Source organism: Aulostomus chinensis, chromosome 11 (genome assembly GCF_037954235.1).
Source record: "Aulostomus chinensis isolate RoL2024-O1b breed Wild chromosome 11, RoL_Achi_v1.0, whole genome shotgun sequence".
Taxonomy (NCBI): domain Eukaryota; kingdom Metazoa; phylum Chordata; class Actinopteri; order Syngnathiformes; family Aulostomidae; genus Aulostomus; species Aulostomus chinensis.
Window position 1 is genome coordinate 21,562,152 of NC_141330.1, and position 21,220 is coordinate 21,583,371.

Genomic DNA, 21,220 nt, shown 5'->3' on the forward strand with positions numbered 1-21,220 from the left:
AGGTGGGTCTGGGAGCAGTTCTCCTGCAGGAGTTCGATGGAGAGCGGAGGCCGCTGGTGTTCCTGAGCCGGAAGCTGCTTGACCGGGAGAAGCGGTACTCAACAGTGGAGAAGGAGTGCCTTGGGGTGAAGTGGGCTGTTGAATCCCTTCGCTACTATCTGCTGGGGCGCCACTTCGTGGTGGAGACGGATCATCGCGCCCTCCAGTGGCTGAACAGGATGAAGGATGCCAACACGCGGATTGCTGGATGGTACCTCGCCCTGCAGCCCTATGACTTCTCAGTCCACTACAAACCTGGGGGGTCCAATGTGGTGGCGGACTGTCTGTCCAGGATGTCAGAAGAGTGAGCCTTGCCCACCTTGGAGAGGGGGGGAGGAGTGTAACGACGAGTCCTTCGTTAAGATAATAATGTATGAAGGTTGCACGGGGGTTGTTTTAACAGTACTTCACAATTAGCACAGCACTTTAATAATGGCACACGCACTTTAAGATCGGCACTTTATTGAGTGTTGCACAGTAAATTACAGAGCGGATTTGCACACGGCTCCCTATCCAGCTTGCGGCATCTTTATTTATTGATTATGTATATTTATTTATCTATATAACCGTGCCTTGGTGGCGGTGGTCCTCAGGCGGGGGTATCGCTCCACCTGTCGGCAGAGAGATGTGACGATGAGGATTGGAGGCGTCGAGCAGTGGAAGGAGGTTTCGGGGTGTCAAAGCTCCACAGGGTAGAGTGCAATAGGGTGCCAGTGTTGGATTGTGCCACTCACCTTTCTGTTGTGTCCGCGTTCAAAAGATTCCGGGCGGGTACCGTCACCGGATAAATGTTCCGGGAGAGACCACGGTCAGAATGGATAGGGGGGGTGTTGTATTCAAGCGGGTATATAAGGCGCCAGTTTCCATCTGCCCGGGGAATGGTTGAACCTCTGTCACATCTGGTCGTACACCTGTTTGCCTGGGAATAAAATGGTCTTCTTGGAAGGAACTGCTGTACCGGACTCTTTCTGTTCATTCCATGCCACCTCCACCGCAAGGAGGGTCAACTGTTCACAAACATATTTTATGTCATTGAACAAAACATTGAAATATCCTGAGCTTGTTTTAACCACATATCTTAATATGTCAAAATGTAAAAATAAAACCGCTACAGCAGCAATTTTACTACTTCGAGTTGACTTGATACGTCTCTCAGCCTGTTGTTAACTCACAGAAAGAAGTTTCATTATCAGTTGGCAATGAGAATGACTTATAACCGGGTAAGTATTGGTTTGATTGCAAAGGCATTCAGTTGGAACAAGATAAGTGCTTGGCGTGACTAAGAGTACAAATTGGCCCAAAGACTTGGAAAGGAAGGGATTGATGGAAGGAGGTACTGGGTAAAAACAACCCCGGTCTGGCAGAACAGGAAGGATACCTTTTGAAACTGATGATTTAGCAGGCAGCCTCATCTTTTCAGGAAGATTTTGCAGAAAGGAAGCAAGAGTATGAGAGACCTAGACAGAAAGAGGTAAATAAATGGAGTATTCCCCAGTGCAGTCAGCTGTGGGAAAACTTGGGCTCCAATTTATCATGTTTTTACTTCAACTGAAAAACCATTTAAGCCTTCAGCAAACTCAAACATTTCCTAGCTTTGAAGCGTCTTTGTGTTAAGTGTGTGGTCATAAATGGCAGCCGCTCTATGATAAACTACTATCAAGTGAGTGACTGTGATCAATTGTCCATTTGGTGAACTAAGCAAGCAGAATTTTTGTTTTGTGGTTTACAAAGTCATCAGCTTTGTAGCATGTTCAGTGTTAAAACAGCACTGTGGGAGCTCAGTGGGACAGGGCATAGAGCTCAGGATTGAGGAAGGAAGGGAGAGGAAACCACTTTGGATTGTAAAGGATTTCCATTTCCCAAAGACAAGTGCCCCAACTTCCCGAGTCTCCTATCTGTCCCCCATTGCTCCTCTTATTCATCCTCTAACTCTTTCTCTCTCTCTCTCTCTCTCTCTCTCTCTCTCTCTCTCTCTCTCTCTCTCTCTCTGTGTCACCCTCTCCTTCCGATTAACGGCCTCCCTCCGCTCCTCCTTTGCTTCATAGCTTGCCCATTCGAATGGCCCAAGGCCAGAACTCCGGGCACTCAGGAAATTAGATGGGAATTTGGCATGTGCATGCGCCAGTGTGTATGTTTATCTGCATTTCCATCTGTGTGTGCATTCATGTGTGTATGTGCTGTGTATTTTTTTTTTCATTCATTCAAGAGTGGAATGTTTGTCAGGCCCAACTAAGCAGGATGAATTTTCATCTCTGTGTCATCATAAGGCCACAGATGGGAGGGAAAGGACACAAATGACAAGTGTTATATAATTGAGAGATGTTTTCATGACTCTCTTCTCGGGAATTTATCAGGCTGCCATGAGAAACATTCTTATCTGAGTTTAAAAAAAAGACTAGATTTTAGTTTATGGAAAATGATTTGGTGACATAAATATACTATGTTGCCAAAAGCATGGTGATGGAAAACTGTTTATCAGCTTTGAAGGCAAGCATCTTCTCCCAGCTGAAGTGTGCTTGAGCAGAACAGAGGATCACTTAAAGCTCACGAGGTTTGTTGTGTCCCTTATAATTGACCTGAGGGGCAAATACAATTCCATAACACATAGACCTCTCCTTGAACAGAATACAGGCAAATGGGAACTATATTTTCAAGGCTGATTTTCTATCACATTAGGACATTCGGCAATTCAGTGAAGATGAGCCCATGCAGAAAAATGTCTCCAGCTGTCATGCCTTGAGAAGAATGCATAGTGTTGGGTGATTGGTGTGAACTTTTTTTTATTCTGGTGAAGGAGTGCTTGGAGTGTAAAACACTCCCAGATATCCTCAGATACAAGGACAATAAACATTTAAGCTCAATTATGTGCCAACATTCTTAATGCTTAATATTTTATTTAGAGATCATTACTTTATTATCCGTTTATGTTACACTAATATTCTAAGGCCTTATCCTGTTAAGGGTCGCCGGGTGGAGCCTGAACCAGCAGCCTTCGGTCATGAGGCGGGGTTTACTCTGGACAGGTCGCACGTCCATCACAGGGCCAACACATACAGACAGACAACCATTCGCACTCACAGCCACACCTACGGTCAAACACCACACAGAAAGATCCTGTGCCCAAGCCAGGGCTCGAACCCAGGACATTCTTGCTGTGAGGCAACAGTGACAACCACTGCACCACTGTGCCATGACCACTACTGTACTAATACAAACAAAATATAATGCACTGTAATCATTATACCCACTTAATAGTGAGAGAAACATTGTGAAATTTGCAGCTGTAATTATTTATTCCCAAATATTCTAAACCAAGGGTTCCTAATCTTTTCTACTTCAAAACCTACCTTTCCATTCAGTTTAAAAAAGATAGATCGAAGCGAAGTAAAATCTGGTCAACTGGACGTAAGTTTATCTTGAAGACGTTTCACCTCTCATCCGAGAGGCTTCTGCAGTTCTAGTGAAGAGTGTGGAAACTCCAGCTTATAAACCTATGTGGGAGTGGTCAGTGCTATTGTGGTGGAAACGACCCTCCCGAGACTCACCTGGCCTCCCCAAACGACAGTCGTTGTGCGGTGTCAGGGAGTTTCAGGGGTGGTCGTTAGGGAGTTTCACTGACCACTCAGATGCTAATGGGCTGTGCTGGCATCAGCCGTTCCACATGGGTCTTTCAGCTGAGCTCTTTGGGGAAGTTTTGAAAGGACTTGGTTGTAAATAGGTGAAAGGAAATGTCGCAGTCCACCTCCTCTGTTCAAAGATGGTTTCTCTATCCTGACGTGGATGGCTTCTTTAACTCCTCTTTCAAACCATCTGTCCTCTCTGTCGAGGATTTGGACATGATCGTCCTGGAAGGAGTGGCTTTCCTCCTTTGAACAGAGGAGGTGGACTGCGACATTTCCTTTCACCTATTTATTCATTCATTCATTCATATCATTCTTTCCAGGTCATCTACGATGACCTGGATGAATGAGAACCTACACAGACTTTAAAAAAGATACCAAATTATTTTGGCAAACAATCTTGCTCAAGTTTATTAATGAAATCTCACAGCGCTTTTTTTTTCTATCGAAGCCAACCATAAAGAAAGGATATTCTGAGCCAAAAGGGAAGATTGATCCAGATTAGAAACTGGGGCTGGGGCCTCATGTATCAACGCGGTTTACGCAAGAATAACTTGCTTGATCGACGCTCACGTTCAGATGTATCAATGCGAAAAGTTCGTTGTGTCTTGCTCTGTTTCACGCCCACTCCGGAGGTGCCGTAGCCGATTCTTGCGTTAACTGCACTTTGGTACGTTGGCGACACCCTGTGGTGGTGTTTGGTAAGTGACATTATTTGACAACCGCACATACATCCGGCACAAAAAAGCCTTCAACACAAACACCTGATGACATTACTTAAGCAGCTATAAAAGAGTCTTCACGATTGTGCTGAATGTGCAACTTTCAACAATGGCAGCACTTGCGCTGTTGGAGGACATGGCAAACGGTGCTATAAGACGGGAGCAACATTTCAGGGAGCAGGAGGACTCGTTCCAAAATTCTGACAAGTGGCTGAGGAGCGTGTTCCGGCTACTGCAGGCCATCCTCCTGCAAATTTGTGAGGATTGCGCGTTCCAGCGCAGAGCCGCCAGGAGCCGAGCAGTGCCAGTGCCGACACTGGTGCTGAGCACGCTCGGCTTCTTGGCCACTGGCTCCTTCCAGCGAGAGATGGTGGACCGTTCCGAGGTGAGCTAGTCGACCCTCAGCCGGTCCATGCCTTGGTGCTGGACCTGATCATTCGCCTCTCCCGCAGGCACATTAAATTCCCTTACGGTGCGGTTGAACAGGCCAATATTAAAGCACAATTTGCAGCAATAGATGGATTCTCTATGTAATCGGAGCCATTGACTGCACTCATGTTGCCATAAAAGCGCCGTCCCATGAGGAATACGCTTACGTTCATCGTAAGGGTTTCCACTCCATCAATGCACAGATCATTTGAGACGCGCACAGGCTGGAGGGATGGACGCTGATCCCGGCCAGGCAGCCGTCCAAGCACACCAGAATTTCATTTCCACAATGTGAATGGGTAAGAAGATACGACACGATTCATGAAGCCGGATTAACTTATTTTGTCCACTAAACGTTCCAGAACATTTTTCAGACGGTCGAGCCGCTCATTGATCACTGTTATTCCCCTGATGTCCTCCTGCGCCGTCCGGGTCCGGGTCCGGGTGGGCTGGAGGACCGTCCGCCGCTTGTCGGCCCGCTGCTGGTGCTGGGGCCGGATCTCATACGAAAAAACTGCAGTTGCAAGAATCGCGAAAGTTGCGTATGCAAAAAAATCTGGATGTATCAATATGTGCGAGCGCCAGAATCCAAGCACGTTTCCTTGATACATCCCAATCAGCGTGGAATTGAGCGCAGATGTCGGAGGACTGGTCCCGCCCCCGTTACGCCCACCTATAAATACGCAAAGTCATTTAAATAGGGTCTCTGCTGTCCGCACTCCCAAAACAATGTCAAAGAAAAAGGGGTTCACGCCGTGCGAGCTGGAGGTGCTGGTCGGGGAGGTGGAGGCGCGACAGCAGATTTTGTTTGGCAGCCTGTCCAGTGGTGTCAGGATAAACAATGAACGTTATGAGTGGGATAAGAAGTGAGAGGGTGAACGCAGTGGGTTCGGAGCAACGCACCCCCGCTGAGATTAAAACAAAGAGGTGGGACCTGTTATTGGCTAAAGTTCCCTTCTAATCACCAGTGTTGTTTATCATCATGTTCATACATCTTAACCTCTTCTAATGATGAAAAGAACACGTCGCAATGCGTTTTTGAGGTTTTATGACGACGGTAGAAAAGTGTTGGCTCCTCCTTTACTGAACGATCAAAGTGATACAAAGCACAATTTTCCTCACTTAACCTGCGCGAGCATCACTACGTCATCAGCTTGCACCACTGCTGCCGCTCTGAAAGATTTCCTCTCTATTTCTAATGCATGTCTGCAATTCTAACTTCCTAAACAATGCAAGCTAAATTCATTAAGACTAAATTCAACACTGCTCAATCACTAAATGCAATAACTACAATTATCAATTGGCTTAAATCTAGATTTAAATAACAATATGGAAAACAGGACCTCAAGGGGGAGGTCAAGCAGCATACAGCTGCCCTCCGGAGGAGTGCGGGCCAGACAGGTGAGGGTCAGGGAGAGGGGAACCTGACGGAATTTGGGCAGCGTGTGGCGGCAGTCATGGGTAGCACCTCTGTGTGTGCGTGTGTGTGTGTGTGTGGGGGGGGGGGGGGGGTCGCCGCCACCCACGCTGACTCCGAGAGCCTGGAGGGTAGGTGGCAACTCCATTTCTTAGCAACATTTCCACATGCTTTGCCACAGATGTAAAGGCAACAAATACACAGAATCAGCGCGCGCCAGCCCGTCCGCCGGCTCAGTCATCCGCAAGGACCAGCGGCATTCGGGCCAGCCCGTCCTTACACAGGCGGTCCCGCAGTCGCAGGAGGACATAACAGGGATCAATGAGCGGCTCGACCGGCTGAAAAATATTCTGGAACGTTTCGTGGACAAAATAAATTAATGTGGCTTCATGAATCGTGTCGTATCTTCTTACCCATTCACATTGTGGAAATGAAATTCTGGCGTGGGAGGACGGCTGCCCGGCCGGGATCGGCGTCCATCCCTCCAGCCTCTGCGCATCAATGATCTGCACATTGATGGAGTGGAAACCCTTATGATGAATGTAAGCGTTTTCCTCGTGGGACGGCGATTTTATGGCAACCTGAGAGCAGTCAGTGGCTCCGATTACATAGAGAATCCATCTATTGCTGCAAATTAATATCGGCCAGTTCAATGATCAGGTCCACCACCCAGGGCATGGCCCGGCTGAGGGTCGACTGACTCACCCCGGAACGGTCTGCTATCTCCCACTGGAAGGCTTTTTTGTGCCTGATGTATGTGCGGTTATCAAATAATGTCAGTTACCAAACACCACCACAGGGTGTCGCCAACGGACCAAAGTGGAGTTAATGCAAGAATCGGCTTTCCGCCAACTTCTACTGCACTTCTAGAGTTGGCATGAAGCAGCGCAAGAATCGACGAACTTTTCGCGGTGATACATCTGAGACTGTGATATATAAAAGCAAAGTATGTGTGTGCACTGTTTCATAAATGTGGACATTCTGTGCTCCAAATGTTTTGTGTTTCATGCAAATGCGGTCTGCAATCAGATGTGTGTGCTCACCAGAAGCTCTTCTATCATTTCCCTGGTTTATCATTTGATGAGCTGGATTGTATAAGATTTATTCAAAGTAATCTGGAATGAAAATGTTTCACCAGGCTACTTATGAACAGTGTATGCCCTCTCAATGACTAACCAACTTTACAATTAAGAAAGGTGAATTACAGTATAATAAAATACTAACTAATAATAACTTGGACCTGAATCAGAAGAAGCTAAATTCGCAAGGAGCCAAACTGTAGAGCAACAATAGGGAGACGGACACAAGAATAAACTTTTGAGTAAATACTCATATATTGTTTACAATTTGAGTATTAAATAACCCAACCAATTAGAGTAAAACAAAAGTAGTGTGCACACAAAAAAATAATAAAAAAATAAATTGTCCGCGGGGCCCTTCAACAAAATTAAAAAATAAGGGATAAGGTTGTTTCAAGAGTTCCTTGAAATGAAATGTACTTGTTTGAAGGGGGAACGATGGAGCTTCGCGCCTCGGTTTCGGTTCTACAGCGTGAATCTGCATGTGGCTTACGTAGCCTCTGATTGGCTGCTGAGGCTACTCAGCCAACGCAGCTACGTTTGAGTACGGGAGTCGTGTGTGTGTGTGTGTGTGTGTTTTAACACTTGGTTACATTTAGGTGTGGGAAATAATTATATAGAGGAGTTTGCATGTTCTCCCCTTGCCTGCGTGGGTTCTCTCTGGTACTCCGGCTTCCTCCCACCGTCCAAAGACATGCAATTTGGGGACGAGGCTGATTGATACTATAAATTGACCGTAGGTGTGAATGTGAGTGTGAATGGTTGTTTGTCTATATGTATTGGCCCTGTGATGGACTGGTGACCTGTCCAGGGTGAACCCCGCCTCTCGCCCGTTGATGCTGGGATAGGCTCCACCCCCCGCGACCCTTACTAGTAAGGAATAAGCGGTAGATGACGATGGATGGATAATTATATAAATACAGATCAAATACAAAAGATTACAAACACTTGTCTGTGTGCAGCCATGCTTGTATATATTCATGGGCTTGCATAATATGTGTTAATATATGTCTAAGTTGCAATTGTGTGCTCAATACATTGTATGTGTGCAGTGAAAATGTACAGTGTGTTTGTTTTTTGACATATTTTGGCAAAACTATAAGGATCTCATTAACAACAGCATAAATATTTGGGTGTGTGCAGGGTAGAGCTTGCTGTGAAAGCCTTTGAAAAAAAATCATCTGCTTATCAAAATAGAGCATGCTTCTATACTCCTAAAAGACAGACAAGAACAGATGATTTTGTGGATACACTTCCTCTTTCTCTGTGAAAGAGAAAGTGAGAAGGGTTTGTGTATTCACTTTTTAACTGTTTACGCCGATGATCATAATGAGCGAGACTTTTGAAGGATGGCCCAATAATTGTTTTATTGGGCTTGCATGCAGCCACTCAGAATTACAGTGCGAATTTCAAGGCTTCATTATTATTTTCCTCTAAATGGTTTAATTCATGTGCATCAACATCTTTCTTTTATTAGGCTCCCTCCCATACAAATGGTGAAACTATTCTGTCACAGGTTATCTTAATTTGTTTGTATATACCTTAACCCTAAAACACAAACTTTCCTATACAAAGTGTGTTTGGTCTTTTGTCTCCATTTAATTTTCAACTCGAATCACAAGACCCAGTAAAGGAGGGTGTATTTCAGAAAGAAGAGAGTGGTGTATTCAGACCTTTTGACTCATGCTGCTTCTTGTGTAATTTGATAGAGTACAGATAAACACAATGATGCCAACCTTACACCAATAAATGATATGAATCCCTGTAATTATTAATTCCCCTGGTGAGGAAGACTATTAAGCAGATTTACCCACCATGACAGCAACGCTGAATGAAACACTGCCATTAAGCCAGCACTGTTATTAGCATATGAAAAACACAAGCACAGCTGTATAAATGCAGCAGATGTACAGGTCCCTTACAGACTACAAATAAGGTCAATTTAAACTTATACAAAAGAAGAAAATAAATATGCCACAACAAGTAGAAAAACTGTGGCTATTAAATTTTTGTCTTGAGAAAGTGAGCTGGTCCATTGGTACACGACCACTGGCACATTACCATGCAGGAAAATTAGTGATTGTCTGGTCAGTTGCAGTGCGATATTTGTAGAACATCTAGGTACATTTTCACTCTGTTTCAGGTGTGTATAAGAATCTTCAACCAACTGTTTCTTGGAACCCACAGTTCTTTCCAAATGTGTGCATACGAATCTGGTAATCTTAATATAAAATAAAGAAATCTCTGCTCTCTATTCATCTATTCAAGGACACATATTTCTTCTGTGGGTGTCCAAATCCATATGAAATTGTGCACAACCACAGAGAATTACCATACACAGAGTTTAATGTGGCCCAATTCTCAGTTACTCACTGCCTGTGCCTCTTTGGCCAAAAGTAAAACTTTGGCAGATGCAAGATAGCATCATGCACAGATACAGTGGCTTTGCTCTCCTCAATGTGGTTCTATTGTTTTTTTTTGTTCTTTTGTTGATTGGTGACTTGACATACATGCAAGACTTGGTAAAAACTGGGACATTATGTGGTGCACTGGAACTCACCAGCAACTATTACAGCACACACATCCTGCCTGCTAGATTGCTCGGCCAGCTGGGTTGCCATGGATTAGCATACCAGAGGCAAAATGCAGGTGGCAGTTTGCGGTACCCAACATCTTCCTGAACAACACCACACGGCTCAGCAGCAAGATGCATGAGCTGACACTCATCATTGTGGCACATGTATCTGTCCAGAACAGCTCAATTATGCTTATCCTCATGTAACCCAGGGTTAGTAGCCAGATTTACACACATCCCCTGAATGCATCATTAGCAGATCACCTAGTTTCACTTTTGCCAGCTATATTATCTAGCTGTAGAATGAGAATGTTGGTCACCAGGTCACCATTTCGACAGGTGAACTGTTGTGAAGCATAAAAGAGTTCAAGATAGGATTTTGTGCATCACATAATGTATTTAGACATTAGTGAAGCTTGTCAATGCCAGTTCAAACTCTTTATATATCCCAGTATAAGGAATTTACATAATATATGTGTGGACATTATATACAACAAGCTTTGTCACCATGTTCTCAACAAGCTCTTGCTGATATGTTTTGGGTCCAGGCAAGGATAATCACAGTTTTATCTTTTCCCTGGATAGCCTGCGGCCTGATGTGGTAACGTCATCAATCCCAGTCTTGATAAGTAATAGAAACACTAATCTGCCTAGAAACAGAAGGTACCCAACTAAGGCAAAGCAAGGCAATTTTATTTGTAAAGCCCATTTTCACAAACAGTCTGGTTAAGAACTTATCAAATTTAGCCTCCATCCCTCGTCAGCCTATCATGAAAAATAGTACAGATAATTTCTCTAGCACACTACATTCAGCTCTTTTAAATGTCAGATCTGTAGCTGGAAAAACATTCTTAATCAACAACTTTATCATCGCACAATCTTAACTTAATGTTTTTAAATGAAACCTGGTTAGAACAAGACAACAGTGCAACCGTTCTTATTGAGTCAACCCCCCCAACTTCAGTTTTATGAGTGAAACGAGGAAGCATAAAATAGGAGGGGGAGTAGCTATATTATTCAAGGACTCAATGCAATGTAAGCGGATGTATTATGGTAGTTTTGCCTCCTTCGAATATGTGGCCCTTCAGTTGAATTCTGCTATCAAAGCAATATTCCTTAACGTCTGCAGACCTCCTAAATACTGTGTGAACTTTTTTGATGACTTTACTGAACTGCTGTCTATAATTTGTATTGACTTTGACTGTGTAGTGATTTTTGGTGATTTTAACATTCATGTTGACAATCCCCAGGACAGAGGCACAAGAGAATTGTGCTGTCTTCTTGATAACTATGGTTTGACCCATCATGTAACAGAGCCCACACATAACAGAGGTCACACTCTAGACTTAATTATTTCCAAGGGCCTGAACATACCTTAAGTTATGGTTACTGATGTTGCTATCTCTGATCACTCCTGTGTGTTTTTTGAGAGTGCTATTTCTGTGCACACTACTACTCAGACAGAGGTAATTACCAAGCGGCTTATCACTGACAACACCAGTGAAGTTTTTAATAAGAATTTTACTCCTCTGCCTGCTCTCTCACGGCTCTCGGTCAATGAGCTTGTAGAAAATTTTAGTTCTAGAATTACAAATGTGATGGATGCCATTGCGCCCAACAAGGTGAAGATGGTCTCTGGTAAGAAAAGATCTCCATGGAGAAATGCCACGCTGGTCAGAGTTGAAAAAAGACAGTGTCAGAAAGCTGAACGCAGGTGGCAAAAGACAAGTCTTCAGGTTCACTATCAGATCTTTAAAGAGAGACTTCGTATCTTTAACCTAGAACTGAGAAACGCAAGGCGATCCTTCTTCTCTGACATCATCACCAAAAACAAAAATAATGCGCGTGCCTTATTTGCTACAGTCGATAGGCTAACAAACCCTCCAGTATCAACAGCCTCTGAACTTCTGTCCACCAGGGCATGTAATGAATTTGCCTCCTTCTTTACTAATAAAATCCAGAAAATTAGACAAACAGTCAGTGCCTCAATATCCGGTACAGGTTATATGTTGTCCCTGCGGACTAACCCCAGTAGCATGATACAATTCAATCCGATCAACATTAAAACCCTGGAGAACATTATACTAAATCTGAAATCCTCCACCTGCTGCCTTGATATTCTGCCAACAGGCCTCTTAAAAACAGTTTCTAGTTGCTTGGCCCCAGATCTTCTGCAGATTGTCAACATGTCACTTCTCTCAGGTGTCTTTCCATACGCCCTGAAAACTGCCGTCATAAAGCCGCTCTTAAAAAAGAGCAATCTAGACACCTCAGTAATGAACAATTATAGGCCTAAATCAAACCTCCCGTTTTTAAGCAAAATCATTGGAAAAGCAGCTTTCAACAGCTTAACAACTTCTTAGCTCTAAACAACTGTTTTGATGTTTTCCAGTCAGGGTTTTGACCGCACCACAGCACCGAGACTGCTCTTGTCAAAGTCTTTAACGATATCTACTTAAACTCAGACAATGGCAAAATTTCAGTCCAATGCAAGCATAAATCAAGGGTACCAGCTTACTCTGTTCCTGAAAATAGAGCAGGACGCAATGGACAATCCAGGCCATTGATAGAGTGTACATGGATGGAGACACTTTGTTGTCATCATTCATAGCTCAGAATCCTCAGAAACAAATGCTTAAAAGTGGTCACTTTTGACAAAGAGGAAGAACAGACAATAAATTCTACAAAAGGTCTTACGTATAAAATTGTACACACTCTTAATGGAACCTTACCTGGTGACAGGCCTTCTCCACTGATGTGGAGAAGGCCTGTCACCAGGTATTTTATACGTAAGACCTTTTGTAGAATTTATTGTCCCAGCAGCCTTTGGGCGAGAGGGTTAGGGTTTACACAGTACACAGGTTTCACCCTGGACAGGTCGCCAGTCCATTGCAGGGTCAACACATAAAGAGACAAACATTCAGTTAGCTTATTCCCCACTTCCATGTCTTTGGACTGCGGGAGGAAGCCAGAGTACCTAGAGAGATCCCACACAGGCACAGGGAGAACATGCAAACTCCTTACATAAAGATCTCATGCCTAAGCTGGGGCTTGAACCCAGAACCTTCTTGCTGTGAGTTGAAAGGGCTAACCACTGCACCAACGTGCCTCCTTGGTTAAAAAACAGTGGAGTAGTAAAAATATATATATTCTAATGATTCTAACGGATATTTACCTGTGATGCTCCCTTGAATTATGAACATGTTTTCAAGAACTGCTTATGAGATTGACTCTGTTTATGTTTTGTGCTATAGTACATTTACAGTTCTTTTTTTAATTGCTAACAAGCATTGGTCAATACTGACAACTTTATTAAAACTTTTCACATAGTCTGCATTGCCAACATGCATCTAAGCTAAATAGTTCATCTCAACTCCAAAACTCTTTCTCACCAACAAAACATATCACATATGTAAATAAAACAAAGCTCATTCATCCACAACACTGGCAACAAGACCCACTTAGGAAGCGCTGCCATTAGCACACTGAACTACAAACTACAAAATCAATAAAGAGCATTACATAAGACATTTTGTCTTTAAAGTAAGAAAGATTTTTTCAGATTAATTTATATAGTATTTATATAATTTATATAAGTATAGAATAAGATTTTTACATTTTTATTGACTTTACTAAATTATTGTGTATTGCATAGTGTAACAAGACTAAATCAGCAATGCAGCAATTAATTTTGATAAAATTGTCTATCTTTGCATAGTGATTTACAGTACTTGTGAAAACTAAAAGTTTAAGACAGATAAAAATCAAGAATCACAAAACCAGGGATACAATAAAAAGAAGACACAAAATCTCAAAAACCATGTACAACATATTCATTCACTCATCTGCTCCAGCCCTTGTAGGCTTCAGGAGAAATATCTCCACACACGATTCAGAAGCCATCCCTTTCATCTGATTGCTAATGGGGCCAAACATGGGTCAACTAGGTAGGTTTTCAGCTGTGAAGTGCAACACCTGTGTCATTTTATTGTCATTATTCATTCTGTACATTTAAATGTGGCATGAGCAGAAATGCACTTTTTTCCCCCCACAATTCTCCTTTGATTGTCTTTGTACCTGTTTTGGAACAAAATATGTTAGCATTTGAGGAATATTCTGCAAAAGTATAGTGTTTTGCAGTTTGTGGACTTCTGGAAACTGGTCACTGAAGCCTGTTTTACACCGCACCAAAAACACGGGTCAACACTTGTTTTTGGGCACTCTGAATGGGTTGATTCAGCATTTCGACCCACGTCAACCGACTCGCCAAGCACCCCGGGTGTTTAGCGGCTAGGCTCGGCTCAGCTTGTCTGAAAAAGGCAACCCACGTAGTCTCAGGTTTCACGCGACCTTCCTGTTGCATCCTGATTTTGTCACTGTGCCACCTGTCAGGCTTCGCTTGTAGCTTCGGCTCCCTTCCGGAATAGCCAAAAACTTCATTCTCCTTCGCTGCATTAGCGCTCGGACATTTTCCAATCTGCGCCTAGTTTGTATGCTTTGCAAAAGTGACAACATTGCAATACAACATCGCCGACATCCATGTTGTTATTTGTTTACCTCTCAGTTTTTCAGCGCATGTTTATGTGTAATGATGACGTTGTCAGCGCGATGACAGAGAGAAAAACACAGGCATGCAGCCCTCACAACAGGTTTAAAAACTCGTGTTGATACATGTTTTTCAGTTTGAAAAGGGTATGAATGAATTTTGTGTGGAATCACTGAAAAGTGATTTACAGTTTGTTCCACATAGATTTCTGTTTGACTGAATGTGCGATGAGATTTTAAAGTGTGACTTCAGTTATGACCAATGCTTGTTACCAGCTGAAAAGAAATCCCAGGGGACAAGCTGCTGTGATAAAACATGTGACTGCAATTGTTTTTGGTACAGTTATCAGATTTATGAAGTGTTGGAGCAACTTAATCTGAGATCCTTGTTCTTTGTTTTGTTTCCCATCCTCTTTCTCACTATCCTCTTTTTTTTATTTGTGACATCTGTCATCTTTGTGTGTGTGTGTGTGTGTGTGTGTGTGTGTGTGTGTGTGTGTGTGTGTGTGTGTGTGCTCGCGTGCGCAGGCTATGGTTTTGTAGACTTTGACAACCCTGCAGCTGCTCAGAAGGCTGTGGCCTCGCTCAAAGCCAGTGGAGTTCAGGCACAGATGGCGAAGGTAAGCTCCCCTCCAGCCTTCACTCTCTCATCTGTATCACTTGTATATTTTGCAACGTTTTGCTTTCTTCGATGCTGCAGTTATCTGTTTAAAGACCATGAAGCTGGCTATGCCACGATGATGAACACAGTAAATATAATTATACTTGTAACACTGATGGCAATAATGTAATAGTCACCCTTAGAAAATGATCACTGGATTTATCACTGTCACATTGCTTGAGGTGAGACTGATAGCTTTAATCAAATCACTGATGAGATTATTGAGTACATCCATCCATCCAATTTCTATACTACTTATCTGTTAAGGTTTACGGGGGGGGGGGGGGGGCTGGAGCCTATCCCAGCTGATATCTGACATTGAGTGAGAGGCGGGGTACACCCTGGGTGGGTTGCCAGTCCATCACAGGGCCATCAGGAGCAATTAAGGGTTCAGTATCTTGCTCAAAGATACTTCGATATGGTCACCGGGGGAGGTGAGGATCGAACCAACAACACTTTGGTTCTTAGATGGACACTACCTCTGAGCCATACCATCCCCTGATTGAGTACATGATACATTTATTGATTAAGGCCTATGACCAAGATGAGATGATTGATCAAATTTCAAGAGAACACATGGCTAAGCTAGTGCCTTCCCCACATTTTTTCATGGATTTCCAACCAATACAAATAATCTTTCCAGTTTGCTCTTTTAATTGCATATGCATCTACATGGAATTCAGTGTGTTATAGAGAGAGCACATGAAAGAGGGTGGGTTAGTTCTCTTCTGTGCCAGCCTGTCTTCTATCAAGGTGAGCATGCAGGTTATATTAAAAGTGTGTGTGTACGCATGTGCATACATGCATGCATGTGTGTACTTGTTTTATTACCTATTGGCAACCTTCTGTGGTATAAAAAAACTAACCATATCAGGACCTCTAGTCTTCATGGGTACAACATGTATGAGCTCATGGTTAATGTTTGAGTTGAGGTTGGGTTAGTGTTATGGTTAGGCATCAATTTGTTTGGGATGGGCTGGGCTATCCACATATATGGAACACCCTAATAAGGGTAGCTGTGCAAACCTGTTTGTGTTTTGTGTGTGTGTGTGTGTGTGTGTGTGTGTGTGTGTGTGTGTGTGTGTGTGTGTTTCGGTAGGAGAGTTGTGTACAACAAAGCTCAGCTGAAACATGTCCAAGCACAACACACATCTTTTTGTGTGTGTGTATGTGTGTGTGTGCGCGCACGTGTGCGTGCGTGCGTGTGTGGGTGGGTGTGTTTCGGTAGAAGAGTTGTGTACAACAAAGCTCAGCTGAAACTTGTCCAAGCACAACACACATCTTTCTGTGTGTGTGTGTGTGTGTGTGTGTGTGTGTGTGTGTGTGTGAGAGAGAGAGAGACAGATAGACACTGAATTGTCTGTTGTATGCCTTCTTTTCAGATTCATTAAAGATGTATTGCTGCACACTTCTTTTTATAAATGAGAGATCGTGCAATTAAAATGGACCAGTCTTAAGGCACTCCGAGCATCCCATTGAATTAAATAGCAGCAAGCCTCTGAACCACATTTGCGTTGCTCTATTAAACCGTTTTTCACTAGACTTCCATCTCTTATTATGCTTCTTACAGCTTGGGGCGGCATTTGGAAGAGCCGTGTTGATGTGTTAAACTGTTCTTAAGGAAAAAAGACCTCTACACGGTAGTGTTACAAATACATTGTTTTGTCTTCCGTCCATTTTTTCCGCTTATCCTGTTAAGGGTCATGGGGGGAGTGGAGCCTATCCCAGCGGCTTTTGGGTGAGAGGTGGGGTTCACCAGACCATCGCAAGGCCAACACATATAGACAGACAACCATTCACACTCACAGTCATACCTATGGTCAATTTAGAGTACCCAATTAGCATAGTCCCCATATGCATGTCTTTGGACTGTGGGAGGAAGCCGGAGTACCGGACAGAACCCACGCAGGCACAGGGAGAACATGCAAACTCCACACAGAAATATCCTGTCCCTGAGCCGGGACTTGAACTGGAACCTTCTTGCTGTGAGGCGACAGTGCTAACCACTGCACCACCGTACTGCCCTTGTTTTGTCTTGTGTCCTTTTATTATTAGGGCCTGAGCCAGAAGGTACTCCTCCTCCTTTATGGGACAGGCCCCTCTTCTGCCACTTCTCATCTTAAAACCATTTTCTTTGTTGCTATCACAGTACTACTTATTATTGAAAGTTTATATATTGCTGTTCCTGAGGTTCCAACTTTTATTTTGTCTGTCAAAGGGCTTTATGAGCTTATGTTTCTCCCCCCCCCCCCCCTTCTCAAGCCCCCCTTTTGTACCATCACCGAGTGCTTACTCGTGGGAATGTTGGGTCTCCTTCATCTGAAGTAAAGAGTAAAGTTCTTTACCTGCTCTTTATGTAAAGTGCCTTGAGATGGCTTTTGCTGTGATTTGGCACTATATAAATAAAGACTGATGGATTGATTGTTTCTAAATGTTTAATATAAATAATGTTATTATCATTGGTGGTTATCAGTTTATTATTAATATGAATCTAAAACCTTTCTTAGCTTGGCTACACTCCACTTATTATGTAAGGGGACTGTACATGGAGGCATGCTGTGGCATTAATATAGTTACGTTGGAAACTCTGCTCACATGGCTTCTACTACCACTCAGCTTTTCCTATCTTCAACTGATGACACAACTGCCTCAGCTCAGATATCTAAGGAGTCAGGCGGAGTTTGGCAGTTAGAGAGAGCAATCAAGGTCTGAATAGCTGCAGCACTGACCTTTATTATTTTGACAGCGCGAAAACCAACGGAACGGGATTTACGTTCTCAGCTGGGTTGCTCCCATCGATGTATGTCTCTCCAACAAACTGGTGGGAGGACGGCCTCCAAAGCCTTCGCCTCGACAACCATGACTCCCGCTGGGATTCGCTCGATGGAGAAGGGAAGCGCGTTGATTCTTCTACCATCGGGTTTCAGGCTGCTTGCTGGCTCAACAACGATGCTCTTGTCAGGTGCACGGTGGCTTCTCTCCGCTGGTCAGGATGGAGATTCAAGAGGTCAATGGAATAACAACTGTGAGCTGCAATCGGTGACGAATTATGAAATAGGAAAAAAATCAATATTGGAGGTGTTACATTGAACAATGCCTTCATGAATTTAGGTGGAAGATAGGTACGTTCAACTCAAAACATTACTACCAAAGGAATTATTAAAAATGTATCAAAGAGTTTGTTGCAAGAACAAAGACTAACTCATGAGTGAGTAGATGGTCATAAAAAAGGAGACGGCTCTAGGGGTTTGCGCAAAGAGTAGGAGCAAGAAGGTGCGTGCAAAGTGCGATGTCCCGATTATTACAGTAATAAACTGGTCCGCCTCAGAGGATTGACCTTTGACCTGTGTGGGGTTGCTGGCCAATTAGCACACTTTACCATCTTCAATGCTTCTCAGATATCAATGTATTGAACTGATTGAATGAAAAGCAATTATACAACATACGGATAGATCACTTAGAGAAATAAGATGGCTCAGAGACTTAATGACATGAAGAGGCGAATAAAGTTTGACAACTACACATAGTGAAACATCCTAAACATTATGTTTATATACAAGAATATATATATGTGTGTGACTATGTGAGTGTTTTTAGGTTCGAATGTGTGTATGTGTGTATGTATATTTGTGTGTGTGTGTGTGTTAAGTGAGGGATTCTGTGAATGGAGACTTAAGTTATGAGGGGACATTACTCAATACACAGAACTTCATTTAACTGGGACACAGAACCCTTCAACCACACGAACATCCTTACAGACTTGAACAGTTAGAACATTGGAATGTTTAAACACATACACTCAGGGAGAGATGACAGTTTTATCATGGTCTGCAACTCTTCTTCAGTTAACTGTACTTGGTTTTTCCCACCAGACGAAGGTTTATGGCACCTTGTGGGGGTGAAAGTTATAGGGAAGTGAGAACCCCCACCTCTTGGCATACCTTTCTGACTGGAATTACGAGTTCTTGGGTCAAGATGAACAGGGGATGACGACTAATTGGCTGGTACTGTACCTTCTTGATAAGGGTGAAGCAAATGTTCATGGTTATACAAGTGGTTAAATTATTGTTAGAAAGGTCAAGAGAGGTTTGTTCTGTTCCTCTTTCAGAATTAAGTGTCAAGGAGAAGGGGTTACTCCAGACATCCTGAGGAATGTGATGAAGGAAACAGGGGCTATTACACTACATTATATACCTAACCACCCTCCTCCACCCTCCCACCCTCCTCCCTCTGTGCCTGTTTACAGGAAAGCAAATCCTGGTTCACCTCAAACTTCCTCAAACTTAACAGTGATAAAACAGAAGTAGTCCTCATTTCCTCCAAATCCACACTCAACAAGCATCCCAGTTTCACCCTCACCATTGACAACACCTCCGTTTCCCCTTCCCCTCAGGTTAAGAGTCTGGGTGTCGTCCTCGACTCCACCTTATCATTCCATACCCACATCAACAACACCATCCGGTCCGCCTACTTCCACCTCCGGAATATCAACCGTCTCCGCCCATCTCTCACTCCCAACAGCGCTGCAATCCTGGTCCACTCTCTCGTCACCTCCCGTCTGGATTATTGTAACTCACTTCTTTTTGGTCTCCCACACAAACTCCTCCATAAGCTTCAATTGGTCCAGAACGCAGCTGCCCGAATCATCACCAGAACCCCTGTCATCAGTCACATCACCCCCGTTCTACATCAACTCCACTGGCTTCCCAAAAAACACCGCATTGACTACAAGATCCTCCTCCATACATTCAAAACCTCGCGCCTTCATACCTGTCAGACCATCTCCACACCAACATTCCCACCCCGTCTCTCAGGTCTTCCTCCTCCATCAGCCTCAATGTCCCCTCCTTCCGTCGAACCTCCATGGGGGCTAGAGCCTTCAGTTGCTCTGCCCCTCGCCTCTGGAACTCCCTCCCTCCTGACATCAGAAACATTGACTCCATTGACACCTTCAAAAATCATCTCAAAACTCACCTTTTTAGACAGGCATATGGCTGAATGCCCTCTCTTGTGCTCTCCAAGGGACTTCTGTTGTTGTTCTTTTAAATCGTGCATGTTTTATTTTATTTATTTATCTATTTTAAACTGTTGTACAGCGACCTTGAGTGCCTTGAAAGGCGCCTTATAAATAAAATGTATTATTATTATTATTATTATTATTTGAACCTGATATTGTGGAGGAGTTCCTGAGTCAATTGGACCTGCCCTCCTTTGGGAGATTGCAAAATGAAAAATTAATAAAAGTAAAAGAAATTGATAAGGTGTGATCTCCCTGAAATGATTTAAATCAAGATTCTAAATTATACTGGATGCAGCTATTTTAACCAAAATGGAAGAAGTGATACCTTTCCTGACTGATGAAGATCAAACTGGGTTTACTGAATGTAGACAAACTCAGGACAATATAAGGAGGACCCTCCACACTATCAAATATGTAAAACAGGGAGAAATTGGAGCCATGCTATCGACGCAGATGCACAGAAATGTGGGTGTATGGAACCCTGTCAGGTTACACCCTTAATGTTGATAACAACACAAGCCCAGACATTCAATTTTGCTCCATCATTAGATTTTTTAAAAAAGTACAAGTTCAGCTAGGACTCTATTAAATACTTTGGTGTTAAGTTAACAAAGGATATACCACAGTTATTTTTTGAAAACTAAGTAACACTTCACAGATAAAGGAAGATCTAGACAGAAGGGCCTTCCTGTCCCTGCATCTGGGCAACAGAATTATGACAATAAAAACAAATATTTTACCCAGATTTCTTTATCTGTTTCACTCTTTACTCATCTGTGTCCCTGAGAGTCAATTTAGAGAATGGGATGAGGTGATATCTCAATTAATCTGGAATGGCAAGACCCACAGGGTGAGGTATAAAACTTTACAACTGCCAAAATGAAGTGGGAGTGGGGGGATGGGTTTGCCAAGACTCAAAGATTTGTATTTTGTGGCACAAATGAGACCACTGCTGCTCTGGTGCAATAAAGACTACTTCACAAAATGGAAAAAAATGTGGAGCTATCTCTGTCAAACAGGCACATAAAGAGTTTAAGAGGATGCCCAATGGTGGCAAGTCAACATCATATCCAGAGTCAGTGGGTTAGATTCTCCATTGAAATCTGATCTAGC

The 21,220-nt window shown here is 43.2% G+C and overlaps 1 protein-coding gene across 4 annotated transcripts in view; it reads left to right on the forward strand.

The window, feature by feature from the left end:
- The window catches only part of LOC147253772 (RNA-binding motif, single-stranded-interacting protein 3-like), a 228,604-nt gene that overhangs the window by 96,781 nt on the left and 110,603 nt on the right, over nt 1-21,220 (forward strand). For all 4 annotated transcript variants that reach the window (XM_086219056.1, XM_086219057.1, XM_086219055.1 and 1 more), the window contains one exon: nt 14,955-15,046. In XM_086219056.1, the coding sequence (XP_086075182.1) occupies nt 14,955-15,046 (92 nt within the window). The remainder of the gene's footprint in view (nt 1-14,954; nt 15,047-21,220) is intronic.